Below are 10782 nucleotides of genomic sequence, written 5' to 3'. Positions count from 1 at the left end.
TTCAATGCGCCTCTTACGTCAGCGATACACACACTCACACACACATACACAGAGAGAGTATCGACAACCACAACCACGAGTCCCATAGGGCACACAAGGCACGAGACAAAATTTTCAAGCACCTCTAATTGAAATCTACTTGGTGCCAAAGACAAAATGCCGCCTGCCAACTGAACTGAACCGAATTGTTCTGCTGGCCAGGAAAGCAAACGATTCTCTATGTTCTACTATGGTCACTCTATGAATGTGGATAATTTCTCTGACGTACGACGACGAATCAATGAATAAAAAATTTCATTCTTTATTTTTTCATTTTTTTTTTTTTTATTCTTCTAGAATTTAATTTACCATTTTGATTGTAGATAAAATTATATAGAATAGAAAAGGAAAGAAAAGAAACGAAGAAAAGAAGAAACAAATTTTAGTCACAACCAAAGCAGAATCTAAAGTGTGCCGCCTCCTGTCTCCCGCACATGCCACCATTGACTTGGCAATTTATTTAACCTGGCTTTAGCTGCCGCCCGGCAACAGTCACCAGCCAGCCACTAGCCACGAGCAGCCACCAGCCACCAGCCACCAGACGTAGCCGGCCCACAACCACATGCGGAAAGCTTACATTCATTCGTTTGTTCGTTCGTTCGTTAAGTTGAATTGGCTGCCAATCTGTCTGCCAGTGTGAAATGCCTTCTTGCTCTCCGCCATCCGTTTTGCCCAGTCACAAGTTTGCCTCCTTTCCCTCCCACCCCCCAGACCCAGTCCCAGCCCCGGTCCCAGTTCCAACCCCCAACTCCTCCTCTTCTACATTGACTGTCACCCTTCTCCCCATCTTACATTTACAATCTCAGTCAGAGACAAGTTTCTGCCGCCGGCGCATGCCCCTTCGCCACACACACACACACACACACACACACACACACACACACACACACACAGCATTGCTCCAATGCGGTCTCGGTCTCTCTCTTTCCCTCCCTGTGTATCTCTTTCTATCTGTATGCATCTATCTCTGTCACTCTGTTGCTGCCCTCAACCGATCGCAGCAGACAAACTGGCACTCACTTGATTGCATTGAATTGTACATGGACAGACGGACAACTACTCGGGTCTCGGTTAATGGAACCTTCCATTACGCCACTTCAACCGCTAACCAGTTCGATTTGGTCGTTGGTGCTTGTGTATGGTGTGGGGGGGAAGGAGAAGATCGTAAACCGCAAAGAGCTTTAAAAGACATTTCCGAATATAATTATCGTTTAAAGTCAAGTTCCGATGTGGGAAAAGTCGAAACAGAAAAAAAAAAACCACACGGATACCAAGTCAATTCATTGTTTTTTTTTTTTTGTTTGGGTATCAAATAAAATTTTCCATTCAATATGCCATTACATTGGAATTCTTGTGCTCTTATCACAGAAAGAAGCAAATTAAATGTCTAAGGCCAAGTCTAAACAAATTGGAAAGTTTTTTTTCATCTTTCACCAGGATGACATACTTACGAATTAGAAATTCAAATATTCGAATTGACTTTTTATGATGGCCAAGATTTGGAATGGTCCATGGAATGAATGTCCAATAAGGTCGGTTCTGAGCTAATAACCAAATGAAATATGTATGTCCTGATAAAACTGCATAGAACCAAATGCTTTTCACTTTCTGGCAAAGAATATATAGGTACACATATCTATAACTTTAATTGATGGGATTCTTAGTAATGAATTTGTTGGCTGCACTTACTCCTAAACCACAATGTGCTTGGAATGCTCTGCTAAATCGAAAGCCAGACGACAACCGAAGACAACGATGACTGCAAAGGCATAAACGAAAAAGAAGAACAAAAACAAAAAAAACGCCGGCAGCATAGAAATGCCGGTGGAATCCGTTCTGTTCCGGACAGATCAACTGTTGCCGCTCTGCCCCCACCCCTCTGCCCGTTGCCACAATCCCTCTCTGTCCCTGTCCCTGTCACTATCTCTTAAGAATGTGAGACTGAGACCTGGGCCGAGAGTATAATGGTGGTGTTCGGCTGCCTAGTGGCAAACGGCCATCGGCAGTTCGGCTGCGGGGCTTGGACGCTCGACTATAAATTCAAGACCCGCGATCGTATCGAGCCAGTTCTGTTACAGTTTTCAGCTGTTAAACACAACTTTTTGTGCCTTCTGTGCCTGCCTCTCTGCCTGTGCCTTTTTTGTGTGTGTTTTTGTGTGTGTGTGTGCATTTTGCCTTCAATCGATCCTCTCTCCTCCTCTTTCGATTTGCTATTGCCACCGATATCCATCGTCATCGCCACCGCCGTCGCCGCCGTCACTTACACCGTGTTGTAAAGCCGAAGCCAAAGTCTCACAATTGTGTAATGTCGATGAACCACGCTGTGTATTCAAACGAGTGCCACGCCAACTTACTACAACAACAACTACCATCAACTGAAGCCGATATCGATCATATCGAAATCGAAACCCACTTGCAGGATATATCCTAAAAATCGCCACAAAAATCCAAAAAAAAAACCAAAAACCAAAAAAAAAACCGCTTCAAAGAATTGTTGGGTTTTTTTGGTGTTTCATCTGCGATTTGAGATACATATGAATTAGAGTTCGAATGTGCCAAGGCCGTGATCTAGACATTCGTTACGCGAATTATCACTGAAGAAACTAAAAAAAAAAACATATTCAAAAAAACTAAGAAGAAGAATACAGTCGCTTCCGCTCGATTAGCGCTCTTCCTCTCCATCTCTCTCCATCTCTATCTCTCTCGCTGTCTCTCTGTGTTGACTGTGACTGTCTCTCTGGCTCGCTTACGCTACCATTTGGACACCAATCTCTGACGATCTTCTTCAAGACGGGACCCAAATCTCTGTGAACTCTGAGCTACGAAATAAATACTACGCATCTGCGTGTATAAGCAAATCATATTCAAGATTCCGCCACCAATCTGCTACAAGGTCACCAAGACGGCATCCCGCGTCGGACATATGTCATTGCTAAATCAATTGCTATTGAATTTTAATCAAAAAACACAAACTAGAAGTCATCATAATCTAGAGCTGATAAACTCCTTTATAACATAACAACCAGCTAACACTCAAAAAACAAAAAGAAAAAATCAGCATTCAGATCTCGCGATCGACTGTTTTATTTTTAAGCGTTAGGGAGAAATTCGCAAACATTTTTTACCGGAAGAAAAAAAAGAAATCAAATTAACAAAAAAAGGTGAGTGTCTATCGTTGTCTAGTCTAGACTAGTCTAGTCTACTTAAGCCCCTGCGTAAGGGCGATGACTAACATACCCCTAAAAGAGAGTGTGAAAAACCAAATTAGTCGAAAATTTCCCCCTTTCGGACTAACCCGATTGAAGGGCAAATTGAATTTAATTTTCTGATGCAACATTTGCCAACCATTCGTGAGATTTAAAGCAATCGATTGAGCGATCGTTGCCCATCGGGTATATATGTATTTAAATATATATACGTATACATAATGCTAACACCTTCAAAAACTGTGCCGACGTAAAAGAAATATATATGTATATATATGTGTGTGCATATATTTATTTAAATAAGTAATTGGTCACGCTGCTTCTGCTGCTGCTGTTGGTTGTCCGTCCAGACCCCCGTCTAGACATTAAGACCAGAGTGTCGTAGTCGAGTGGGCCCTTAATCTTTCACGCTGCCTGTGTGGGCGCGCTTGGACAGATATTGACGTCACATTTCACATAAATTGTATCACTTGGATTTCCATCCATTAATATGAATATGTTTGGTTTTGTTAGTTGCGTGACAAGTATCTTGTAGATGCGAATGTTTCGAATGTTCTATTTTTGTGCAACCGCGTGGCATTGTGAAATTCAATTTCCAAGAAATTAGTAACAAAAAGGACGCTGCGCCAGCAATCAACTTGAATCCTGGCCAAGAAGGTGTGCAGGGGATATTTACGTTTTTTCAAATCTATTTTTTTTTTTTTGTATTGTTTCCAACTTGATCATAATATACAAATGATAAGAATTTAAATGACGATGGACCACCATCAGAGATGAAGCTTTTAAGCTGCAGCTGCGTTTAGCCGTCGTCAGGCCATGTGATTAGCAATTATCATTGGGGGCTTATCAGGCTAATATATACATACATACATATGTATAAATCAAAACTGTCGAGTCATAAAGTTTATTAACCTATTTATGAGTAGATCCTGAAACAAGTCACATGACATCGACTAAATTCTGAAATTTTTATGTAATTGCAGAAAATGAATTTATATCTGTGCGCCATAGCACTGCTGCTGTTCAGTTGCCTTTTGGGGACCAACGGTCGGGCAGTGGACACTGTGGACGATAGTAATGATGATACTGAGAACGATAACGATGTGGACAATTCCATTGAGGCTGAGGACAAGCACAAAGGACGTCCCTTCGAAGTTGATTGGCTGAAATTCACCAATACTCCGCCCACCAAAATGCAACAATCACCGGGTGCCATAGTGGAGATTGCCTGCGAAATGATGGGCTCCCAAGTGCCCACCATTCAATGGATTGTCGGTCACATGCCGCTCTCAGAGGTAACCAAAAGCAATCCACTTGTCCATGTCGATAGATAACCAATCAATAATTAATTACAGATTGATAATTTGGAATCAAATCGCGTCATGGAGAGTGCACCCAGTGCGATAGTGAGGGTCAGATCGGTGCATATCATTGACCATGTACTGAGTGAGCCAAGAATCTATACATGCATTGGACGCACGGGTTCAAAAACTATATATGCCAGCACTGTGGTTCATCCACCGCACACAAATGTGGGTGTGCGTGAGAAACAGTTCGCTGGACCACAGAAGCCTCGCATTATCTACACCGAGAAGACACATTTGGATTTGGTTGGCTCGAATGTGTTGCTGCCCTGCAAAGTGCATTCTCGTCCACGCTCTGAGATCATTTGGGAGAATAATGAGAATAAAGTCATCAAGCAGAGCCATCGATTCAAGGTCTTGCCAACGGGAGAGCTTCTTATCTCAGACCTCAAATGGGAGGATATGGGCAACTATAAATGTATTGCGCGTAATGCAGTCGGTCGAGATTTTGCCGATACTTTCGTTTATCCCGTACTTGTAAGTAGAAAGAAGAATTTTCTTCCCCCCTTTTTTTCCTTAGACTAATTTCTTCTTCATTTCTTTTCTTATAGAAGGAGCAGGATTAAATATTCCACAAACAAAACATAAAAAGGCTATTGGATTGACAGCAAATTCATCTAGTTAGTTAGATAGACAAATGCCTTTGAAGATGCATGAAACACTATATACTAAACTGTATGCTTAGTCGAAGAAACCCAAAAACCCAACAACAACCTCTACAAAAAAAAACAAAAAAAACAAAAAAAAAAACAAAAACCAAAAAAAAAAAAAACAACAAAAGAAAAAAAATAACTAAAAAGAAAAAAACAAATGGGTGAATGAATATCAAAGAAAAGGTCAAACGATTTGCAGAATTACGTACAATTAGAATTAAGAAGAAAAAAAAACAAAACTTTTGCAGTTTAATTATTTAAGTTTATTATTCCGAATCTAATGCCGGCTTAGACTATAAAACTAATTTCTATTGATAATCCAAGAAGGAGAAGAAGAATCCAGAGAAAACAACATTCATCATGACGACGACGATTGATGATGATGATGATGAATTTTTTGCTAGTTTTAGTTTATTCTCAGCTTGTAAACAATGAAGAATAATTAATTTTTTTATGTTTGTTTCTTTTAATTAAGCACTGATTGTTCCTAACGAATTCAGGCAAAACTCTAGTGTATTTTATGTAATTTGGCCCTTTTACTTAATCAGTGGCCAAAAAAAAAAAACAAAGAACAAGACAAAAAACCAAACAAATGAACGGCATCTGAAAACAAAGAATGACAGAAACCACCCAAGTCGTATTCTCGTTAACGTATTTAATGTGCATCAAATCATTTCAAGAATTAATTTATTGATCGACCAATTTCATCTACACACACACATACACACGTATACACAGACGCACAAACACACACACACACAGAGTATTCCAATGTTATCTTTTAAGATAATTTATACATACAAACATACATACATCCATATAAACTTATCATATTACATATATATTTTTACCACCATCTTTTATTTAATAAGCTTGAACTGAAATAATTGTGTCGTGTATTATTATTATTCTTTTTTTTTTATATATTCTTGTTGTTTCTCTAATTGTTTCCAAGCGCTAGATATATGTATATAAATATATAATTTTTTTTTCGAAATAAAAGCAAAACAAAATTATTGGTCGATTAAGCCCAAATTATTTGTAACGTCTTTCTTTTTGTTCTTCTCTTCTTTATTGAATGTTTATAGATCTAAAATCTACAATCATGGTCACAAATATATATCTACAGCAACTGATTTACAATTATACATTAGGTATATTTGTATATTAAAAAAAAAAAAAACAACACATTCATGATATATGTATTTATATTTTTTTCATAACAAACAACGAATTGCAATGGACCTATATATATATATATACTTATAGGTCGGTATATAAACATACTTATATGTGTATATTGTATATTATGTTTTATTCAGTAAATTTTGGCTTTCTATTGTCGATCAATTGTCCCAAAATATTTGCAAATTTCAATACGGGACGGCTGGATTTTTATATTTTTTTTTTTATTATTTTTTTGTATAAAAAATAAAAGAGAGAGTGTAATGCAAGCAACTTTAATGACAACGTAGACAATTTTTGTATTCAAGTTAACTTTAAATAGGAAAAACGCAATTAAATTCAAAATATTTACTGTATTTATCCTTGAGAAAGTATCAAACATTTGACATTAGTTTGAAGAATTAAAGGATTTTGATGAAATGTTTGCCATATATAATAATACTTGAAAATTTTCAAATACTATTTGTTAATCATTAAAGGAATGGAGTGAGGAGTTTGTTTGCGTGTTGAAAGAAAAAACTTTTGTTAATGAGTAAACAACACACTTTACAAGGGGGAGGGGGGCGGTATGGGGGAATCTAACCACATAAAGAGAATAGAAGCAGATCACTGACCGGTAAAGTACAATGAAAGTTTTTTTTTTTTTTTTTTTGCCTAGAGCTAACTCGTCGATTGTTGCTAGTGCCATTTCCCACTTGGCTTTTTTTGTGAATCAATTTGAAAGTCAGCGTTTTTCGTGAGTCATCAGTTGAGTTGACAAAGTGAATTGTGCTACCAGGTGTAATCCAGTTTCAGTGCAGGTCTAGCTGTTTCTATGCTTGGTCTGGGGTTTGATGTCAACTCATTTCTGGTTCTGGCATACATATGTATGTATGTATATATGTATGTACCTATGATTGATATGGATTCAACTGGAATTAGTTTGAAAGGTGCGCACTCACCCCACGTTGAGACAAATGATCAATGGTCAGAAAGGAAATGAAGTATCAGTTTTTTTCTTTTTTGCTTCTGTTTTTTTTTTTTTTTTTTTTTTTGTGGGCAATGTTTAGATTAGATAAGTGAAAGAATTTATATGTGTATATATAATTACTATAACATATAGCTAGATAGATAGATAGATAGACACTTATGTGTCAGTGTGCACGATTCAATTTAGCCTTCGGCTTCTTCGTCTTCTTCTTAACGTAATGGAAAATCGGCATTCCCCATAATACGGGGGGAGGGGGAATACTTATATTTATAAGGGTGACGACGCTGGGCAATAATTATAATTTCATATATCAAATCAAAAGTGACTTTTCCATATCTATTTAACACACACAATTTAACATACATACACAACTTACATTACATTAGAAAGCAAAATTCGGTCAAATATAAAAAAAAAGAAAAGTATTTAGAAAAAATTTTAAATAGTTTGTTTAGGCATATGTAAAAAGAAACGAAAAAAAAAACGTTATAGACAATTGGTATTGTAAAATTTAGAAGAGAAAAAAACAAATTATTATCGAAAAAAAAAAACTAAATGTGGCTGCGTCTTGTGTTTTCTTTTTGGAATTGAAAGAGTTTTCCTTATTCATTCGTTAATTTGTTCTACACATTGAGCACGGAATGCTTTTTATTACCGCCGGATGGTATCTGTACGGCCACTACGGCCATACGTCCATCACGTAACGGTGCCAGAATGTGCGTATTTCCTGGTGTAACCACCACAGTCTGAATGGGTACATGCAGTGGAATGTCAAATACGGGTTTTAGCCTAACAGAATTAGATGGAAACAATATACAAAATAGTTTTATTTAGATTTAATATTGTCTATGTTTGAATGTTTTGCTTACCCATGCAGTCGGCTCATTGTTATATCACCAGCATCATCGGCCACAACTAAATAATCGGATGCAGTTGCCAATCCAGTAACACGACCAGACACATACTTTGAGCCCAGGCTGGCTCCATTTATGCTATAGACATGCACTGAATGTGAGGCATCATCCAGAGCACTGAAGGCAATATGACCTACGAGAGTGAGAAGGCAAAAACAAAAAGCAAGAAACATTTCATTAAGCTACTGACGTCAGACTTAGCTTAGCTGATAAACACTAGGACATACATACATAGGTGCATCATTATTATCGCCGACGATGCATCTCAGCCTTATGACAGCTCATCTTACAAATATAGCGGAATGTGGGGCAATGATTCCTTTTTACTATAGCCTAAGTTTCGAATAGACTGCAACTAATATTTACCGAAACAGCAAATTTCTAATTATATATACATATGTGAATTTACACCATCAAATAGTCATAGCTCAGCTAATTATTTTGATCAAATGCTAATGACCTCTTCAGTTAATCAGTTAGTTAATCAGTTAATAATGAACGACTAATTTTAAAGGTTTAATAGTGCGCCAATCGTTTATAAATCATTTCTTAGATTGTAGACGATTTGTTTTCGTGTCGAGTTTTTTAATCGAATTCAGAAAAACGTCAACACCAGGGCTCAAAATGGACTCATCAAGGGGTCTATAAAACCAATCTCCCAAATAATTAGGCCTCTTCTCGTTTACTGTTCTCAATTCCGAGTGAAATTTCAATCGTTTACGTTTTCGAACCTTAGATTAAAACATTTTTGTTTCGCCTACTATACCGAGTTTCCAAGCTTTATAATTATGTAAGTAAAATTTGTTTTTAAGTGCAAAACCCTGAACAAAAATAGAACAGGTTTTCTTTCTGAAAGGTTTATAAACTATTTCAATTCTAGTCCTGGCAAATTAATTTAATTTTACATCGAATTCATTTGACGTATATTGTCAAACCATAAGAAGTGGCCTAAGCATTTCGATTGAAAACATTTTGAAACGAGAAAAGGCTCAATTCAATTTCGACTGCTGTAAAAACTTTTTCACATTCAATTTTTTGATTGCCTGCTAAGAATAATTCTTCTAATTAATGTTTAGAACGAATTTATCAACTAATACTTCGATTTGTTCTCAACATACTACAGATTAATAGAAAAATATTTAAAAGGCATAATTTTCAGAAAATATTAAGGCAATTTACAATTTTTTTATTTCACTAAGGCACTCAAAGCCAAACGATATGAAAGCGAATAACTTCAACAAAATACGATTCCGTCAAAAATATTCCGAATCTGAAACGAGAACAGGCCTAACTAGAGAAGTCTCAAAACCAAATTGAAAATACAACGATTGAGATAACATTCTTAATATTATAATCGCAAATTTAAATATTAGATATAGAACGGAAAGTGCTAAAAAGTGAATTGGTTAAGCCTGTATATCGGAGTCAAGGGTCATTCTAAAGTGGCAGGACTAGATCCATGACGCTTTCTATTAAATGAAACAATTGAAAACCCATTTGAAACCCATACGGATACAGGGTATACGTATGTATATATGTTCATATATGTACGTGAAGCTTGCTGGCTAGCTAATTGGGTTCATTTGGTTTTGATTTGATCCCATTTGGTTGAAACGACACACCATGAACGTGTACATATGTACATACGCAGTTAGTTTTTCTATGTGTGTATATGTGTGTGTGTGTGTAAATACAACAAACCATATTGTACATATATTCATTGAGCTGATATAGTTAATCAATGAATGGCGACGCTCAGCAATTGGATGGGGTATCTTAATAGGGCCTCTCTAATTGAATTGATTCGAGTTCGAGCAGAACAAATAATTGCTTATCAAAATCAAGAAATATTAAACGCAAATGTATGTATGTATAACACATAACACATTCATATGTATGTACGCTTTAATTAATTTTTTGATAATGCGTTTTTTTTCTTTTTTGTACTCAGTGCAAATGTCTTGATCAGCCTCAACATAAAGAGAATTATGTACATATAATACAGTGAAACCTCGATATAACGAATCTGAGGGGGATCGCAAAATTATTCGTTATATCTATTGATTCGCTATAGGTACTGAAATGTAAAACCTTAGTCCTTTCAAGGGACTTAACAAAAAATTCGTTATATTGGGTTTTTCGTTATAACGAAGTTCGTTATATCGAGGTTTCACTGTACATATATGGCAATATACATATATTTGAGAGATAAAGTTGATAGTAAAACTAATTAATTGTTAGTTTTATATTACAAATTTTAAAGAGTATCTTGAGGTAGGTATGGCTAGTTAAATACTTAAAACAAGTAAAATCTATAAATATTTAAAAAAAAAACCTGATAAGAGGGGCGTGCCATTTGCGATAATCTTCATTTCAAGTGCTAAAGTTTAAAAAAATTTTTTATATCAAGTACCAAAGTTTAAAGATTGCCGTGTATTTAAATCTATATAC

The 10782-nt window shown here is 36.3% G+C and overlaps 3 protein-coding genes across 4 annotated transcripts in view; 2 read left to right on the top strand and 1 right to left on the bottom strand.

Moving 5' to 3' along the window:
• Positions 1-2099: 2099 nt before the first annotated feature.
• On the top strand, positions 2100-3194 carry LOC124460619. Its single transcript, XM_047011824.1, has one exon. It carries the CDS (start codon positions 2963-2965, stop codon positions 3056-3058), a length of 96 nt encoding a protein of 31 aa, XP_046867780.1. The 5' UTR covers positions 2100-2962; the 3' UTR covers positions 3059-3194.
• Positions 3195-4228: 1034 nt separating this feature from the next.
• On the top strand, positions 4229-5194 carry LOC6645315 (neural/ectodermal development factor IMP-L2). The gene is made up of 3 exons (XM_002068165.4): positions 4229-4540; positions 4601-5086; positions 5161-5194. The coding sequence occupies exons 1-3, from the start codon at positions 4232-4234 to the stop codon at positions 5173-5175; spliced, it is 810 nt and encodes a 269-aa protein (XP_002068201.2). The 5' UTR covers positions 4229-4231; the 3' UTR covers positions 5176-5194.
• Positions 5195-7956: 2762 nt separating this feature from the next.
• The window catches only part of LOC6645260 (neurobeachin-like protein 1), a 35027-nt gene continuing 32201 nt past the window's right edge, over positions 7957-10782 (bottom strand). For both annotated transcript variants that reach the window (XM_047011822.1, XM_047011823.1), the window contains 2 exons: positions 8287-8464; positions 7957-8206 (listed from right to left, as the gene is read on the bottom strand). In XM_047011822.1, coding sequence (XP_046867778.1) covers positions 8041-8206; positions 8287-8464 — 344 coding nt within the window. In that variant the 3' untranslated portion in view covers positions 7957-8040. The remainder of the gene's footprint in view (positions 8207-8286; positions 8465-10782) is intronic.

The sequence above is a fragment of the Drosophila willistoni genome (genome assembly GCF_018902025.1).
Source record: "Drosophila willistoni isolate 14030-0811.24 chromosome XR unlocalized genomic scaffold, UCI_dwil_1.1 Seg143, whole genome shotgun sequence".
In the NCBI taxonomy this organism is placed as follows: domain Eukaryota; kingdom Metazoa; phylum Arthropoda; class Insecta; order Diptera; family Drosophilidae; genus Drosophila; species Drosophila willistoni.
The sequence above is the reverse complement of the archived record's forward strand: the minus strand, read 5'-3'. Positions and strand labels throughout refer to the sequence as shown.

What these genes read in the sequence shown, in the direction of transcription:
- LOC6645315 (XM_002068165.4), top strand. Translation starts at nt 4,232, where the DNA reads ATGAATTTATATCTGTGCGCCATAGCACTGCTGCTGTTCAGTTGCCTT. An exon ending in GTCACATGCCGCTCTCAGAG is followed by an intron (nt 4,541 to 4,600) that starts GTAACCAAAAGC and finishes AATTAATTACAG; the next exon opens with ATTGATAATTTGGAATCAAA.
- LOC124460619 (XM_047011824.1), top strand. Translation starts at nt 2,963, where the DNA reads ATGTCATTGCTAAATCAATTGCTATTGAATTTTAATCAAAAAACACAA.